Source organism: Arachis ipaensis, chromosome B3 (genome assembly GCF_059453495.1).
Source record: "Arachis ipaensis isolate K30076 ecotype BB chromosome B3, ASM5945349v1, whole genome shotgun sequence".
Taxonomy (NCBI): Eukaryota; Viridiplantae; Streptophyta; class Magnoliopsida; order Fabales; family Fabaceae; genus Arachis; species Arachis ipaensis.
Window position 1 is genome coordinate 144,970,978 of NC_142438.1, and position 20,401 is coordinate 144,991,378.

Genomic DNA, 20,401 nt, shown 5'->3' on the forward strand with positions numbered 1-20,401 from the left:
GAATGTAGTTTGCGTAACTTGTGGTGGTCCAACCGTAACGGAGGATGATTGCCAAATTCGCTTGGAACAATTCAAGTTGGAAAATGATTTTCTTGTGCAAGAGGCTAGTACTTCTAATTAGTTAGATAATTTAACATATTTTATTTAATATGTCACGTTTATATCTTATATTTGTTTTCTTACGACTCGTTTGCAATACATACGCCACCTCATTATTAATGAATGGGATTAATTTCAGTATAGGAAAATGGGAGAGCTTCTTGCAAGTTACAACATCATAGGTGCAGATCAAGTAGTGTCCCCTGTGCAATTATCATCAGTGTTATCTTCTCTGGCCAGCAGTGGTAGCATTACTACTCCTACTCCTACTCCTACTCCTACTCCTACCCCAACAGCTGCAATACCATGTTTGATTGATCCTCAGATTGAAACTTCTCTCTGCCAACGCTTCCATTCACTCTGCCGCCAAAACACTACTCCTACTCCTCCTCAAGGAGCTCAAAGTAGCAATAGTATTATTCGTCCTTTTAATGGCGATCGTGATCATCAAGATATGATTCCTGCTCAATCTGCTGCTGCTACTCCGAGTGCCGTCGCTGTTGCGGAGGTAGTGAGCTTCTTCACAGAGGAGGAGATAGTAAGAATGAAAGAGGCGGCGACTAAAGCCGTGGACGAAGTAGCGAGGCTTCTGCGGATGAACGAGCCTTTCTGGTTTAGGTCAACAGTTGATGGAAACTTCATTCTTCAGCGTCAAAGCTACGACGGCGTTTTCCACAATGTTGGGTTGAAGTGTGAAGCACGCAGAGAGGCATCAAAAGATTCACGAGTGGTGGCTATGAGCGGCAGGAAATTGGTTGATATGTTCTTAGATTCGGTACGCTACATCAATTAATTAAACCCTTATTGCGTTATTTATTCATTCATTATCGATCCAACTATATCTATTATTCTATACTCATAATAATTAACAAATTTTTTTCAATAATAGAAAGTGTTACATTTAGAATTACAATCCTGCTAGGAACGAACAAGGTTGTAGCCAACTTTTTTTTTTTCTTTTTTGAATGATTTGTTTTATTTTTTTTAATGGCTTTTATTTATATATATTTTTTAGAAAAAACGTGAATTCAAAATTTTAAACTATCATTAAAAATATTTAAATAAAATTAAATAAAAATAAACATCTAAAAACAAATATTTAAAAGTATATGTTAAAAATATCTAAAACTATAATAAAATTCAAAATCTAATAAAAAAGACACATCAAAATATAAGACAAAGAAACATTCAAAAACATATATAAAAATACATCTAAAATTTAGGAAAATGATACATTCAAAATCAGTTAAACAAATCATCTAAAATTAAACTAAGAAAAAGAAGAAGACTGTGTGTGGGAGAGAGAACGATGGCCAGGAATCGCGCGATGATGTGCGGCTGCAAATGACGGGAGAAAGGACGCCAAAGGGAGCCAAATCGTGCACTGATTTCACGGGTGAGGTATGAGAGAACTCCGAACATTGCAGCGGCAGCGCCACGGTGGGTTTGATCGCTTTTGTGTGAACAGCGACGCTATGGGGAGAATGACGACGGCATCAACGCGCACCTACGACCTCACAATGGAGAGGACGACCATGCGATGGATGCTGGTGACACGGAACGGCTGCGAGGGAGGACGCGCGGGGAGAGGCGGCTGCACGCGACGGAAGGCCGGAGAGGGCGGGAGCTGATTTGCACGACAAATGTGGCGCATCGAAGACACGACTACGGCGGGATAGACGGAAAGAGACAAATGTCAAATGCACAACTGATAAGAGGAGGAGCGGGAGAGAAAAGAGGCGGGCATATGTAGTGAATGGTTTGTGACTTAGGATTGTATGATACGAATACAGAACAAGCGCAAAACTAAATTTTTTGAATTTTAAAATCAGAATTAGAGAAGAGTTAACTGAGTTGTCTACAATTATAATTAGAAAAAGTACACGTAGAAAATGAAAATATTAAATAATATGAATAATAATAAATATATTAGATGTTTAATTTATTAAGTGTACAAATAATTATTCTAATATTAAAATTTATGTAAGTAATTTAAGAGTGTAGTGTATTTTTGTATAGTTTTTCTTAAAATTATGTTAAGAAAACTTAGATTAGATAGAATGTGATACACATCATGTCGGATTATCAGCACAACAATATGCAAAATGCAAAGAGGACGTGAAAATGGATCCTCTCTATTTTTTTAACACTTAGAGAGAATAAAGTGTGATCTCTCACTTTTAATTTTATAAGTGGGATCAAAAATAAATAGGAGAGAGAGAATAATGAAATATGAGATTAAACACTCGACATCATCTATTTTTTTTTTCATTAGAGAGAATCTAATCCCTACGTAGTGTTTTATTAAAAAAATATCAATTAAATATTAATGTTAAAAGTAGGATTAAGTACGATTTTAATTTCTAAGGTATAGGCTAAAAAAATTTTTTGTCTCTAACTTTTTTTTACATACAAAATCGTCCCTAAGGTTTAAAACAAAGTTTTAAAATAGCCATTTTTACTTAAATACTAAAATTTTGGACCAAATTACCTATAACAAAAAAAATTATAAAATAAAATAAAAAGAGTGTTTCTACTCTTGCAAAGTGGGAGGAAAGAAGGAGAGGGAGGAAGGGAAGAAGAAGAAGTTGTTCACAATCTACTTCTGTCTCTACTTCCGCCGCCTCCTCTATACAATTTTGGTCCTTAAGGTAAGGACGATTTTAAAACTAAGTTAAACTTTAGGAAATATTTTGTATATAAAAAAAAATTTATAACAAAAAAAATTTTTAATTTATACCTTAAGAACTAAAATTGTACTTAATTCTTAAAAGTAACTAGAGTCAGACAGTATAGAGTTATATGTAGGGTTTAAATAAATTTTTTCTTGTATTGTCTATAAGTAATATATCACTTTTTAAATAGTTTTCTGCAAATAAGGAGAAAATACTTATAGAAAAAAATCTAATACAGATACATATTTTAATTTCTTTGAATTTTTTTTGTGCTATAATATAATATTATAGTACATCAATAAAATTAAGAATAAAGTGACAATTAGGTCTTCGAAGATTTTGATTTTAGACTAATTAATTTTTAAAGAAAAAAAGTACCAATTTAGTCCTTCAGGATAGTAAACGGTGGACATATCATATCTTTCTATTAATTTATCAACTAAAACTTAACGGTGATACTTATATATACTGTTAATTACTATGACATGTCTATATATAAAAGATAGTCATATAAATAATAACTTTTGGAACAAAATTTCACTTGTTTTTATAGGATATGTGATAAATAGAGAATAGTAGATAATGAGTATATGAAAATTCAAAAGATAATAAATCCTTCACTGTTTAAAATTAAATCGTTTTCATGCTCATGTGATAGTAACAAGATATGCACCACTGTAAATAACGAAATACATGGACAATTCTATTTCGTTTTGTACTATTTATTTACAGACCGGTCACTATTTTGGAAGACCTAATTGGTACTTTTTTTTTCAAGAACTAATTAGTTCAAGGTCAACATTTTCAAAGATCTAATTGTTACTTTACTCTAAAACTAATATCATTTAAAATTAATATAACATCGCTACATCAATTAAAATTAAAATTATGCAAAAGTTGATATATCAATGACGATAAAAATTTATATGCAGTTCTTTTTATAGAAAGTTGCTTGTTAAAAATCGTTAAATTGTTTGATATGTTTGACTAACTTATTATTTAATAATTCTCAACTATTAACCTAAAGATAACTATAAGTGAGTTTTCACCATTTAGGGATAGTAATGAGGCGGGTAGGGGCGGGATTTTGCCCTACCTAACCCGTCCCGTCCTACAATAATCTGTATCGAACCCGTCTCACTTCTATTCGCGGATAGTAAAAAGTTAAATCCTAACCCGCTCTTGTGGGTATTCGTCCCGCCCTTATCCATTCCTATAATTATTAAAATCTAACAAATAAAATTAAATTTTAAAATTGATATAACCATCATTGTATACATAACATAAATTAAAGTAAAAATTTAAATATAACATTATTAATTATTTTACTAATTATTTTATATATATTATATATTAAAAGTATATATATTAGATATATTAAGAGGCGGATTTAACCTAAATTCGATCCCGTCCCACCCCGCTCAAGAACCCACCCCACACTGCACGGATAGAGACGGAGTTAATACCCACAAATTCAAGTAGTATTATCACTTCTAACACCATCACTAATAAAGACAATATAATAAAAAATAATCTAATTCTACATCTAACTCTGCTATTTACTTTGAAAATACTGGTGTTAATTAATAATTTTTTAATAGTATTTTTTGTACATAAATTCTATCTAATTCTCTCTAAAATAAGGGATAAGATATTCTTTATGACATGTCTAATTATTATTAGATAAAATAGATTAATTTATTATAATTAATATTAACTCTTAATTTAATAGTTAAAAATTTTATTTTAAATTATAGATATAGTATTAAATATAAATCATAAGCTTCTATGATTTTATTTTACAATATTATGCACATAAAAATAATTATTAAAATAACTTCTAGTGATAATGACCAAAAATAGATCAAATAACTTATAAACTAATTGTTACTGATGTCAAAATATATTCTCATTTTGGGAATTTCACCACTATTTTTTGTCTTTATTTTGACTTTGAAATTAAATTTTAAACGATTCTACACTTGAAAATATTGAAATAGAAAATTTTAGCCTTATGTAATTACTCTTCATCATCATAATTATAAAATAAAATTTTCTAATGATTCTTTATAAATTAAAAAAAAGTTATACTTTAATTAATTAGTTAGGTTATCATAACTTAAATTAAAAATTAATGTTAACCATGATAATTCATACATTTCATCTAATGATAATTAAACATATTATAAAAAATAATTTATCCATTGTTTTAGAAAAATTTAGATAAAATTTATTTTTTTGTATTTATTGTTCAACTAAATACTACATGATGCGTCGTATTCCTTTATTAGATCGAAAGGATCAGAGCGCAACATTTTGTATGCCTTATATTGTCTTGACAAAGTTTTTAAATATCATATTTTGTAATACTTAAAAAAAATAATTATTGTTGTAATTAATTTTTATTTTCCTTTGTTTTTGTTGTTAAATAATAGGAAAAATGGGTTTCCATTTTCCCAACAATGGTTAAAAAAGCAGATACAATCGAAGTACTCAACACCGGTTTGCCACAGACCCGAAGTGGAGCCTTGCAACTGGTAATTAGTAAGAATATAAAACATTGAATTAAAACCCTAAGTCTCTTTAGGTAATTAACATTAATATTGACGGTGCAGATGTATGCAGATATACATATTCTTTCACCGTTACTTAGATCTCGGGAATTCTTCTTCCTGCGGTACTGTGTGCAAGTTGATGTAGGTGCATGGATCATAGCAGATGTCTCATTTGATTCCTCCAGATTCCTTCATTCCCTCACTTGGAAGCTTCCCTCTGGATGCTTAATCCACGACATGAACGATGGATATTCCACCGTTAGTGTTAATTATTATTACTTACTATCATATTAATTTAATTTATCACATTTTTTATGCTATACTATGTATGAAAACTTCTCTTGAAAATGATATTAAATTAATATTGGCATAGATTACTTGGGTGGAACATGTGGAAATAAGTGACAGTATCCAAACGAATCCGATTTTTAGAGACCTAGTTTGTAGCAACAGTGCATTTGGAGCAGAAAGATGGATTCTGACACTCGAAAGGATGTGCGAGAGAATTGCATTCGCCTCAATGAACATGATGCCTAGTTGTGACAGTGGAGGTTAGTTTATATATAATTGATGATCCACATATATATAGCTAATGAATAATTAAGTATTTTTCAATTGTGGTTTTTTCTTTACAGTGATTGCTTCACCTGAAGGACGAAAGAACGTGATGGAATTTTCTGAGAGGATGGTAAAGCTCTTCTGTGGGTCTCTGGACATGTCAGGTAACATGGAGTTGCAATATGGGAAGAACAACAATGGTGTAAGAGTTGGTATTCGAAGAAGTATAGAGGCTGGTGTGCCTAAGGGCTTGATTGTCACTGCATCTATCTCCCTTTGGCTTCCTCTCTTGCCACAAGCACTCTTTAACTTTTTCAAAGATCCATCAACTAGACAACAGGTAATAATAAATTAAACAATAATAATCTTTAATTTTTCTTTTCTTTTATTTGATAGCCATCCAAAATGATCCTTTTTTCTTTGGGAACAAAAATTGTAGTGGGATGTTCTGTGCCATGGAAATCCAGTGACTCAGATTCAGCGCATCTCAAATGGAACTTTTTCTGATAACTTTACAACAATTCTTCGGGTACGTATTTTCAATTAGGGCTTTTATTTCATATATAAATCGTCAATTCTATTGTGACTATAACTTTGTTAATAAATTTTGCCTAACTTACTTTTTATAGTAAATTTTGATTTTTTAAAAATTATTTACTGTTATATCTTTTAAATTAAATATTATTTTTTAACATTTTCTAATGGTGAAAACTCATGTGTAGTCGACTTCACGTGAAGTTAATATTTGAGAACCGTTAAATAAGTTGAATGATTTAACTAAATTTTCATCTAACGGCTTTCAGGTGTCAACTTCACGTGAAGTCGACTTCATCTGAATTTTTACTTTTTTTTTTAATAAATAGACACTACCTTTTAGTCACCATAGCATTCACCTATATAAATATCAACTAGGGCTAGCTAGATACCTTTTTATTACTATTGTCTAAATAAGCAATAAAAATAAATTCTAAATTGATGATCCATGATGATGATGATGATGTATGTGGTGCAGCCTTATATTCCTACGGAGAACAACACGCTTCTTCTCCAAGAATGCTGCACGGATTTCTTGGGAAGCGTGGTGGTGTATGCTCCGGTTGATGTTGGCACAATAACTGCGGCAATCAACGGAGAGGACACCACCACGATGCCTATTCTCCCCTCCGGCTTCACCATATGCGGAGATGGATCTCCTCCGCGAGGAGCTTTCTTTGGCTGTGCGCTTCCAGAATCGAGACATTACGGTGGCTCCATACTAACGGTGACCGTACAGGTGCTAGTTAGTAACCAAAATGCGGTGGGGCAGTTCAACATGAACACCGTTGATGCTGTCAATGGACTCGCAGCCACCACTGTCAAGAAAATTAAAGCCGCCTTCAAATGTCCCTGATGATAATGAGTTGGTTTAATTCGTCTTTTTTTCTTTGGACATTGTTTAATTCGTCTTTTAATTAACTGTTATTGTTGTTTAATTTTGGGCCAATAAACCAAGTACTTGTGGCTTTCATTTAAACTTCTTGACAGCTATCATTTGAACTTATAATTTGCTTGCCAAGTTCGATGAATGTGGAACCAGAAATTGCAATCAATTACTTTCTTTAAATTCCCTAGCACATGGATGACGGAAAATAATATTTTATGAGTTTAATTTTAATATATTAATAATTTAAAATATTTTTTTTATTATTTATTTGATGATGTAATGTTATGATTGAATATGTTTGTAAAAATATTTTATATTATTAATATATTAAAATTAAATTTTTATTTTAAAATAATACTTTTTATCAAGAGTAATTATGTCAGAAGAAAATATTCAAATATATTTTAATATTTATTAATTATCATATAAAAAGACCTAATGTTTTAACGGTCAATAACGGTTAAAAAGAATGTATTTGAGTGTATTAATAGGTCCCTTATTTTTTGCTCCGCGAACATTTTCGTCCTTGACCATTGAAAAATACTTTTAAGTCACTGACCTTCACAAAACTTGGACAGACCAGTCCCTGACGGAGACATTTGGACGGATCAGTCCTTGACGGGAACATTTGGACGGAGGGACTGATCTGTCCAAGTTTTGTGAATGTCAAGGACTTAAAAGTATTTTTCAATGGTCAAGGACGAAAATGTCCGCGGAACAAAAGGTTGGGAACTTATTTATCATTTTCTCTCTTTTTAATTAATAGTTACTTAATTATAAAGAACAAACTTATTGATAATATTTTTATTAATTTCCAATTATTATTGATTGTAAAAAAACAGCCATGCCAATAAAACATTATCAATAAAGCCTTTTTTTGATAATTAAATGCCTGTCAAAAATGCTTTTAAACCATCTTCTAATCATTTTAGATTTTTTTTTTACAACTAGCAATGGTAAAATGTACCTTATTAAAATAATTACTTTTAATGGCTATTAAAATTATTTATTTTTCTTGTATAGATTATCCTAACATTGGAAACATTATATTAATGTTGTTATACGCCTATATATTTTTTCTAAAATCTAATTACCTTTGGTTGTCTATCTATAATGCGATACCACTTGTGCATACGTATATCTTTTGCCCAAGGTGTGGTGGGGATTTTTTTTATTGGAATAATTTTTAGTAGATACAAAACTTTGAGAATTTAATTTTATAGACACACTTGTAGTTGGAATAGAAATACATGAATCAATCCGTTGAAATAAAGAAAAATCAAAATTTGAATAGTAGTGTTTAGTTGCAAAATTTAAAAGCTACCGAAGTACAAAATACAACCTAACTATATATGCAAGACTCTCAGATTAATTTTAATCAATTATATTATGTGTATAAAATAATTAGTTATTAAATTAATTATTTATTTAAAAATAAATTAAATAATATATATTTATACATAAATATATAATATTTAATTTAATGATTAATTTTGTACGTACAACTAATAATATGTTTAGATTTTAATAAATTAATAGTATAATATTATCAACCGATTAGATATCTCATCACATGGATTATTTATTGATGAAAGACAACGACTAACCACTTCACAACCTTGCACACTAAGCTTTTAATTATTGATTCTTGTGTCTCATTACTACTACAACATAAACATTAATATTATGTATGCGTTGTCCGATTAACTATAAGAGGAATGATTGGTGAAGTAGATGGTATTAGGTATGTATAATTAAGAATTTTGTTATTATGTGACTTAAGGATATAAATTAAACATATCATAAAAAAAAATTATTTTTGTAATAAATAACATTAAAATATTTTTTTATGATACGTTTAATTTATGTACTTAAGACACATAATAATAAAACTTTATAATTAATAATAAATTTAATTATATCTTGATCCTGCTGCCGATTGGTCGTGCTTTACACATGGCCTCCAAAGGAATTAGTTTTGGTGTGGCTGCTCCTTCATCCTCCCTCATATCAATCTCTTCATTCTCTACTAATGTTTTCCATTCAAAGCACTGAATCAATAATCCCAAAGTTAAGCCCATTGTACGATACGCTAACCCTAATCCAGGGCAAGCTCTCCTTCCCAATCCAAAAGCAAGTAGCTTATTAGCTTCTCCATCTTTTTCAAACCTCTCAGGGTTAAAACATTCGGCATCATCACCCCAAATTTTAGGATCTCTATGAATAGTCCATGCACTAGTCAATACTATAGTGCCACGTGGAATTGTGAATCCTTCAATGTTGCACTCATCTGAAGATACATGAGGCAATAGCAATGGGCCTGGAGTGTACAACCGAAGTGTCTCATAGATAATGTTTTGAAGGTATGGAAGATTTGGAATGTCTGACTCATCTATTAAACGATCGCTGCCTACCATGGTATCTAATTCATTCATTGCTTTCTTGAATATTCCCGGATGATTTAATAGAGCAGCTAGTGCCCACTCCATAGTCACAGCTGTTGTGTCCGTTCCACCAATCAGCATATCCTACACACAATTCAAATCAAGTTGACTAACATTTACTTATTAGCTAGCAAGATTTATTTTAATAGAAATATTTGGTAACAAGAGAAAGTTAAAATCAGTTATTAATTATTGTAATAATTAATGAATGATAAAATAAAATAAATTTTGGCTATTTTTTTTATCTTTTTAATATTATCATTATTTTAATAAAATAGAAAGATCGTCATCAAAATATTTTTTATAAAAAATAAAAAATCTTAAGAGTTAATATTGCATGATTAATATTACGGTCAATATTTAATACAATAAAAAAAATTCAGAATTTTTAAAAATAAGAACATTCAAAATTCAATTAAAAAATATTTAAAATTCAAACTCAACAAATTAAAAACTCATCTTTAATGTGTTTTGTACTAAATTTATTTAGCAATTTACTATAGTATTAGTTGAAATTAGTTGCTATAGTATTAATATTTTAGTGATACTTTAGTAGAAAAGGCAGTTAAAAATTTCAGGGTTAAAAATTTGTTTGTAAGCAGTTGGATATATTTTGTTAAATTTTATATTTTATATATACGTTCCTATATATACACGTTGTATTCACATTAAATAAAAATTTAAGCACATAAATTGACTGAAAATATACACATTCATATGATATCTTTTAATTTATGAGTGTTGATTACAATACATTATCTAATGCAACTTATTAAAGTCACGTTTGTTCTCTCTCTCTCTCTCTCTCTCTCTCTCTCTCTCGCAACTTATTAATACAATTTATGATCTCTTTTAATGCAACTTATTAAATAATCTAATACAAAACACCTGTCTACATCTCAATTATATATTATCTTTACTTAAAAGATTATTTTAACTATTTTCTTTCGAAAGAAAAACCCTAAACGAATATAGATGTACCTGAATAAGCCCTTTGATGATAATATCAGAGTAGTACTGAGGCTGCAATTTTTGCTGAGTTAGGAGATTCCCAATCATGGTTTTCTTATTATGCTCCCCATTACGGTGCTCATCAATTAGACCCTGCAAGAATTTATCGGCACTCTTGTTAACCCTCTTCAGCCTTTTCTCCAAACCGTCGAAGTCAAACCACCGTAGTAACGGGAAAAAGTCAACCACCTTGCTTGCACCTATCAACGACAGTATCTCCGCGATGGTCTCCCTGAATTTCATGGCTTCCTCGGTATCCGCCACGTCATTGCCGCTATCATCGTCCCCGTAGTACCTCTTCCCGGAGATCATTCTCATCATGCTGTTGAACGAGATCTTGGAAAGCCATGGCCTCAATTTAACCCTAGTGAACTCCGTGCAGGTTTGCTCAACCAAATTCTTTATCACTCTCAGGGTTTCATCTTTGCGTGTTTCCGCGAAGGAGTTGATGCGATGCGTGGAGAGGATCTCGGTGGTGGCAATGCGGCGAAGGTTCCGCCAGTGATCGCCGTAGGAGGAGCAGCCCAAGCTGGTGCAGTCGTAAAAGAGGTGCTTTCCAACGAGGTTACGGGCTCTGTTGGCTAAAACGATGTCGTACTTGGTGAAGCATTGTTGAGCTAGGGTTTGGGAGGAGACAACAACAACAAGCTGTGAACCAATCCAAAGGGAGAAAATGTGGCCGTAGGTTTGTGATAGGGCGTGGAAGGAGCGGTGGAATGGGGACTTGAGGTGGTGGAGGTTGCCGATTATCGGAATGGTGGGTGGACAAGGTGGAAGGTTCAAGGAACTTGTTTTTCTGAACAAGAGCTTATTGAGAGTGAATACCAACAAAGCAAGTGAGAGGAGGGAGTAATAGATAAAGTGCAATGCTGCCATTGTTGCTTAATTACTACTATTATTATTAGTTTGTATACTAATGTTTTCTCTTAATTTAGCCTTATATAATCTGCTTGGATTGCCTCCTTGCTCTTTATAGCTATCCAATAAGAGACAAGGACACCTACACAAAGATTTCGGGGGCGCCATAATTATTAATTGGAGAATAAAATTCGGACACTTTATAATAAAAGATTATTCTTTCAATATAGCTTTACACGTATATATATTAAAATTAATCATCAAAATCACTCACCAAAATAAAATACATATTAAAATATAAAATATATATTAAAAATTAATTAAATCATACATATATTATACATAAATATATAATGACTAATTTTAATATATAAATAAAATTTTTATTTATTAAAATATTTGTACATCTTAATCGCAATCGCAAATTGAGAATTATAAATAGCTATTATTTATTTTATTTTATTTTTGTTTGTATTTATTAATTACCAGTAGAATAAAGACATAATATTAAATATAATAAGTATGTAATTATAGATATTATATATATAAAATTATAAATATTAAGTTAAATAAAATAAAAATAAAATATATTTTTTATTTTTAAAATTTATTAAATGTTCTAAAAATAACTCTAAGGTTCGAACTATTTTAATTTTATCCTAAAAATTTTTTATTTGTATTAAATATATTTCTAATGGTTAATTTTTCGAATAAAATTAGAACTAATTCAATAACAATTTTACAAAAATAATTTTTAACACAAGTAAATTAGATATAATTGTCATGTATTATTACTGAATTAGTTTTAAATTTTTTAAAAATTTAGTTGCTAAAAGTATATTTTGATGTAAATAAAAAATTTCAAAAAAAAAATTAAAACAAAATAAAAATTAAGAATATTTTAAAAATTTTTAACAAATTTTAAAAATAAAAAATATACTTTATTTATAAAATAATTTTAAATTATTATTTTTTAAATAGACTTTAGATGTGCACTACTTTTTATTAATTTTGGTAGTGTAAATTTTAAAATTTTTAATGAACAATAGCTCCTAACTAGATCAATTAAATATAATGACTAATCCTTTGGATTTATAGGTACGGTTGGTTTAATAATGTTATATGAAGAAAAAATTTTCAATATAAATATATAATAATTGATTATAGAGCTTACAGTGTCAATTAAATTTCCAGAAGGGGCTCTTGAGATTGACGTCGTGCACCAAAATCATCATTGATATTTTAATTGCATTAATTATGTCCTTGAGATTGGAAAAATTATACTATAGTGGTCTTTGACCCGTTTTCCGTTAACAACGCGCTGACGTGGCTTGATGACGTGAACATTTGGTGACACGTGTCACCTCATGGTTTGGCCACGTGTAACAGTATGATGACGTGTCAGTCAACAGCATGTGGCATGCTGACATAGACATGTATGCCACGTGTCACAATGCTATTTAGTCATGTGTCAGATTATGCCACGTGTCGCAATGCTATTTGTCCACGTGTCATCCACTATATCATCGTTACATGTGCATCAAATTGGTCCCTTACTTTGCATCAAATGACTCATTTTAGTCCTTAAAATTGAATGTCGTGCACCAAATTAGTCCCTTTATCAGTTTTTTCTCATTCTTTTATAAATTTAAAAATTTCAATATTTTTTTATACACTAATTTTAATTATATTTTTTATTATACATATTTTATAATAAATTTTTTAATTAATAATGTTAACTTGTATCATTAGTGTACATGTTAACTAAAACCAAAACTTTATTATTGCCTCTTGTGTTTATTTGTATCTGCTTTAATATTGTTCAAGTCATGGTTATAATAAATACTTATATTAATTAATAGTGTAATATATGAAAAAATCGCCTCACAAGTTATAGATAAAATGAATTATTATAATCGACAGTATAAATCTATCTTTTTAATTTAGTGAAAAGTTAATTATATGGGAAATCGGACATTCTTAAAATGGATGGGAATAATAAATTTATATTAGTTAATAAGTGCCTTATCAAGTATTCCTAAAATATTTATTAAAGTGTTAAATATTAAAAAAATTATATTAAGGAATATTATTAGGCAACTACTCCCATGAAGATGCCAAAAACATTTTCTCATGATGATCTTTGTTTAAAAAGTGTAACTTATTTATTTAGCAACACTTTAAATAAAGGTAACACTTTTACTTCAAATAAAATCAAGCCCTACAATCTATCATCCAATGGTCAAAATGATGTATCTTCACATGATGATAATCATTAAATTTTTATTGGAGTAGCTACCATATTATTATACTCTTAACTTACACTATTTATTAAATCAATATCAATATGTCACATAACTCTTTTAATAAAATATTGTAGAAAAAAATTGTATAATTAAAACTAATATTTTAAAAATATTTTATAAAAATACTTGTATTTAAATAACTTCTAAAAAGACAAAATTAAAATTAGTGTATTCAAATATATAATGAGAATTTTAAGTTTATAAAAAAATGAGAAAAAATTGATGAAGAGACTAATTTGGTGCACGATATTCAATTTCAGGGACTAAAACGAGTTATTAGATGCAAAGTAAGGGGACCAATTTGGTGCACATATAACGATGACATAGTGGATGACACGTGGACAAATAGCATTGCAACACGTGACATAATCTGATACGTGACAAAATAGCATTGTGACACGTGGCATACCCATCCACGTCAGTGTGCCACGTGTCGTTGACCAACACATCATCATACCGTTACACGTGATCAAACTATGAGGTGACACGTGTCACCAAAAGTCCACGTAATCAAGCCACGTCAGCACGCCGTTAATAAAAAACGGGTGAATAACTACTATAGTACAATTTTTCTAATCTCAGAAACGTAATTAATGCAATTGAAATTTCAGGGACGATTTTAGTCTGTCTTATTTTGATATTCACATGATATTATTTTAAAATATTAAATATTATTCGTGTGTGCAGTGTTACTTTATTAGAAGACACAATTAATATGTAACTGCTTTAGGTTTGAAAAGTTAATCAATAAATATATATCAGCCTATGCGTGCATATTTATTATACGTAATTGTTACCACTTTTTTACTCTTTTTTTCCTCTACCTTTTTTTTCGCTTTTTATGTCTTTACTCTTCTATCCATTATAAAAGTAGTAAAAGGAAAAAACATTTGTCTGCCCTTTACGTAACATTCGCAAGACCTTCCTTATTCTCGTATTATTTGGCTTTTCTTTTAAAATTTGTTTTTTATTCTAAGATTTAAACTTAAGACCAATTTATAATAAGGCTAAATAATTTACCATTTTGATCGACTAATCTCGCATTAGTTATTTATTATATAATATTATTTTTCAAATTTAACATTAAAAAATAGAAGAAATTAATTTTTAGTTAGTTAATAATAACATTAGCCAGTTTTTCATTTTTAATTCTAAAAATTTTTATTTTAAAGATTCAGAATTTATAATTTAAAATTTAGGATTAAAAGTTTATAATTTATAATTTAATATAAATAAAATAATTTAAAAATTTTTAGTTGATTTTGATGGAAAAAATTTACCCTCTAATATTAATCTAAAAAAATTAAAAAAAAATATTAGAGGTAAACATTTTTATTAATATTATCCACTCTAAACATTTAAATTGGTTATCAGAACAACATGTAATATATATAAAACATCAGATTGGTCAAAGTGGTAAGCCGGTTCATAATATCCACTCTTAATTATTTATCTAACATAATCTATTTTCCAAGAAAATAACATTTCCAATGGTTGTATAAATATTATTTGCAGTAAAATTATAATTTTAAAGTGGCCATATATCATAAGGGGGTAGTAATTAAGGGGTACGGTGCTTCAGTTGGCAATATAATTTTTCTTATAGTCGGGATCTAACGGTGATATTTAAAATACCACTATGTTGTTCTACTTTTGATCTTGATATAGCAAGTTACCAACAATACTGCCAAAGAGATTGTAAATGTATGTACTTTGTGGTGTTAACTAATATGGTTTTGATTTCTAGGTATGTTTGTTCTTTTATGGAACTGTTTAATTTGTTCATTGTTCATCTCTCGTATTAAAGGTCGTGGTAGAGTTACTGCATGCGACAAGAGTTACAAAAAAGAAAAAAAAGAGAGAGAAGGGGGGATTCTAGAGCCTAGAGTTTGGTTTGTGTTAACATCAAATGTTTAATGAATGGCAGTACATGGGGTATGTTGCATTGAAGAACCTCACACCGACAGTCTATTACTATTCTTGATCAGATTCATATATTAATTGCCAAAAGAATACTGCTATATATGATTTTAAATATGAACATATCCGTGGAGGAGACGGGGTGTTTATTGGCAGGCGGCGGCTAAGAAATAAAGTTTAGATAGATGGCAATTTTTAACCGTCGGATCAGATTGGATATGACCAAAATTTCGATTCAATCTGTACTAAAATCATTAAATCAGATCGGATTCAATATTCAGGATTTTTAAGTTTGAATTTGATCTGCATATTTGTTGCGAATCAGATTAGATATTAGATATATCCGCAAAACATTATTAAACATACTTTTCTTAAATAATAAAAATAAAATAATATATATGATAATTATTAGTTGAAATAAAACATAAATAAATATTTACTTATTTATTTATTTAGCTTTTACGGATTTACGAATATGCGAATATGAAATCTAAAATTTGATATTATTAGTTTGCGGATTGAATTCAATCTAATTTGATAGTTTGCGGATTAGATTAATATCCATAATTTTTTATATCAGATTCGGATAAACATCGCAAATATACAGATCAAATCCGATCCATAAACAATATACCATTTTCGTAGAGGAGTGACACAAAAAAACAAATCAAAATAGATGATAATTTTTAGACTGTCAAAGAGTGAGATAAACTAAGTTGAATTAAACCATATTCTTGAAGAGGGTAGCGAAAGAATGAAGATTAGATGGATAGATAACATATTTTAGATGGCCAAAAGTAAAACAACTTAAGTCACGTTAAATCTAATTCAAATTCCACTCATAATAAAAATTAAGTTTAATTCACAACTCCATTTATTAAAAATCAAACTTATTTGTAAATTAAAATTTAAGTTTGATTTACTAAAAACCTACAATGTAATTTGAGTTCATAAACGAACTCAAATGATATAAAGATATTTTACAATTTTATATAAATAAATTATAAAACTTATAAATAAAAAATATAAACTTTATGTATTATTTTTAAATAAGTTATAATTTATATTCTCTACGAAAATCATATGTAAAAAAGGACTAACTATAACATTTTATATCAAAATATTAATATATAAATACGATAATTATATGTGTATTATTTTTTTGGTGACTGATAATTATATGTATGAAATTATATATTATTATTATAAATTAAAATTATAAAACACATTATATATGCTTAATATAAATAATTTGATGTAGCTTATGAGCCAATAGATTAAGTTTATCTAAATTTAAACTCAAGTTTAGCTCACAAACTTATTAGGTTAATTTATTAAATTGTTAACTACTCAAATTCAAATTATTTCACAAATTAGCTTCGCTTTCCGCCATAAGAATCTCTCTCTCGTTTGATCGTTTCAAACATGTGTAGGAACCGGATGTGTCACTTGGTAGGGCAAATTTATTTATTTGGGAGATGGCGGGTAAAGGTAATTAAGGGGGATGTCACTCAAGAACCGACTTTTTAGTTGTTTAAAAGTCAATCCATATATATAGTATTAAATTTTCCTTTTATTTTATGATATAAAAAATAAAAAAGTATAAGGTGAATGCTATCTTATCCTCTCTAAAGTAACATGTAAGTTATCCTCTTTTATGTGTCATATTTTAATTGAGTGTTTATTTTAACCTGAATTACAACGATGATGAAGGAGTACAATGGGGAGGAGTAAACGTAATTAGAGAGAACTGGAGTACCTTTTTCTGAAAGAATGATTTGGGAAGAGAAAACGAAACACCAATGAGACAATGATGCTTGGGAAACGCAACGACGACAAAAAAAAGTGGAGAAGGTAACTCGGGTTAAAATAAACACCCAATTAAAATATGACACATCAGAGAGGATAACTTACATATTACTTTAGAGCCACCAATTTTGTTTACTGGAAAAATAATACCCACAAATACATGTTAGTTTTGTTTTTGGTCAAGCACAATCATAGTGGTTATGATGCTTAAAAAGTATAAGGTGGTTTCGACTTTCAATCCACTCGGAGTTGAGATAGCCCATGTAACTTGAATACACAATTAGTTCAAGACACCACAGCCCATTTATATTTACAATTGATCATCTACACAAAACGATATGTATAGAGGACTCAAGTGTATAAATCATCTAGTTGTTGGCCCAAAATAAAAAGTCCCTGGTTCCACAAAACCCTGGAAAAGAAAAATAATTTCGTGTAAGATGTGGAGCTAGTCCGTGTATATAAATAGGATCCATTTAATGGGGTGATAAAACCAAAAATGTACACGAAACGTTCTCTCCCAAGCCTCTGCATAAAAAACTAGCCGTTATCAAGATGAAGAAGCTCCCAGAGAAAGAACATACGCAAATTAAATATGGTGACGGGGGACATTCCGGAGATGGAAGATGATGTTTTTTCCTCAGAAGATGAGGAAATGCGCAGCAACCAGGAAGCCATCCCTGAAACAGAACACACCAAAAACAAAGATCAGGAAAATCGGACCGACAAACCAGACATCACAGTGGTTGATGTGGGGGAAGGGCATTTTAACATTATCATCAACGAAGCAGCGAAAACAGAATTAAGAAAACCGTGGTGGAGATCGCTTATAGTTAAACTACTGGGTCGCAAAATTGGTTATGCTGCTATGAAACGGAGATTTGGTGGTGTAGACGTCATACATTTGGGCAACGACTTTTACTTGGCTAAATTTTATGCTAAATTAATCCGATTATACGACTGGGTCATTAGGTTATTGGGTCAACTAGTGAGTCGCTGATTCACCCGGTTGATGCGATCATAAGTAAATAAAAATATAAAATTATAAAAATAAAATTAAAATTATAACGGATTTATTCACCGTTGACCGGATTAACTGCAGGTTTGGTCCAAATCACCAACCGAACTGGCCAGACTACCAATTTACTAGTTTTTCGGTCAAATTGGCCGATCTGGTCCGATTCTGATAACTATGCTCAAGAAGACATGGATCATGCCCTTCATGATGGTCCTTAGAAGATTTATGACCACTATTTGGCTGTCAGAATGTGGGAACCATTTTTTAATCCTCTCTTCACCCTCATTAACAAAATCACAACATGGATTAGACTACTCGACCTCCCGATTGAACTCTAAAACGAAAAATCCTAAGAAATATAGGAGATTTGGTGGGCAAAACTTGAAAAGTGGATTATAATACCTCATATCTCTTCAGAGATAATTTTGCTAGGCTTTGTGTTGAAGTTGACTTAACAAAGTCTCTCATGAGAAAATATATGGTTAATGAAAAATCCTACCAAGTAGAATATGGAAGAATTCACCAAATTTGTTTCACTTATGGGAAGGTTGATCATGAGCAAAAGAACTGTTTGATCTGGAAAAGAAAAGGACATGCAAATAGTGATGAGTAAAATAAGGAAGAGATAAAAAAAAGACAAAGAAGAGCACCCAAAAGGCAACAGGTTTACAAGTAGAAAGATACGAAGGAAGAGAAGGAGCTAAAGACAAAGGGAAAGCTATCCTGGAACAGGAAGACAACTATGGTCCTTGGATGATGGTTTAGAAACAAAGAAGGAGAAGATGAGATGGAGAAAAAGAAGGAGCTGGCCCTAGCAATGCTATCAGTAAAAAAGGCAAGAAAACCAACCAATCAAGGTACAATGTGCTTGAAATTGAAGACAATGAGGAAGACAAAGAAGAGAGAATATTAGAGGAGAACAACACAAAGATTAGACAAGTCTTGAAAGAGTTGATGCATGTTTTCAAACCACAAACTACCGGTAAGTGCACCGCGTCGTATCAAATAATAAACTCACGGTGAGTGAGTGTCGATCTCATGAGGATTAACGAACTAAACAAGCAATAGTTAAATGATTAATCTAGTCAGACAAGTTGAAATGAGAATTTTCAAGCACAAAAAGCATAAACAGTATAAAATCAGAGAATTTAGGAAAGCAAACAAAAAGCATGTGTGAGAAATAGTATGAGAAAAAAGTTAAGGCTTTAGAGATGTTCAGATTTTTGGATTAACAAATCTTGTCAACTACCCTGATCATGCAAAGATTTAATTCATAGCAAACCTTAAGTAATTGAATTCCAATTCCCTGGCAATTCAATCTCTTCTAACCTAGTCAACCGTCATTTCCTTGATCACTTAATTACGTTAGAAGGTTAAATCCAAATTCTGATTTATAAGCTACACAGTTCCTAAATACCCAAAAAATGATTCAATTATATGTCACGCATCGCATTAAATCCAGATAAATGAAGAACTATGAGGAAAGGGTTTCAAGATGTAAGTTTAGTGATTTAAATTTTCCAAGATTCAAAAGAAATTCAATTTAGAAAAGAGTTATCTTCCGATATACTCTAATCCCTAGGATGAAGAACGAAACCAATCCTTGAATTTAAATTAGTGCATTAATCAAAAGTAGAAGAATAAATAGTTATTAATTCATCAAAATAAACAGAGCTCCTAACCTTAACAATGGAGGTTTAGTTGCTCATGGCTCAGAGAAAATCC

General features: G+C 30.2%; 2 protein-coding genes across 2 annotated transcripts; one reads left to right on the forward strand and one right to left on the reverse strand.

Moving 5' to 3' along the window:
• Nucleotides 1–244: 244 nt before the first annotated feature.
• LOC107631472 (homeobox-leucine zipper protein HDG8-like) lies at nt 245–7,561 on the forward strand. Its single transcript, XM_016334929.3, has 7 exons — nt 245–874; nt 5,210–5,311; nt 5,390–5,587; nt 5,703–5,880; nt 5,965–6,227; nt 6,327–6,416; nt 6,900–7,561. The coding sequence occupies exons 1-7, from the start codon at nt 248–250 to the stop codon at nt 7,275–7,277; spliced, it is 1,836 nt and encodes a 611-aa protein (XP_016190415.2). The 5' UTR covers nt 245–247; the 3' UTR covers nt 7,278–7,561.
• Nucleotides 7,562–8,929: 1,368 nt separating this feature from the next.
• Nucleotides 8,930–11,711, reverse strand: LOC107631471 (isoflavone 3'-hydroxylase). The gene is made up of 2 exons (XM_016334928.3): nt 10,736–11,711; nt 8,930–9,838 (listed from the first exon to the last, which is right to left on the reverse strand). The coding sequence occupies exons 1-2, from the start codon at nt 11,639–11,641 to the stop codon at nt 9,227–9,229; spliced, it is 1,518 nt and encodes a 505-aa protein (XP_016190414.1). The 5' UTR covers nt 11,642–11,711; the 3' UTR covers nt 8,930–9,226.
• Nucleotides 11,712–20,401: the final 8,690 nt, after the last annotated feature.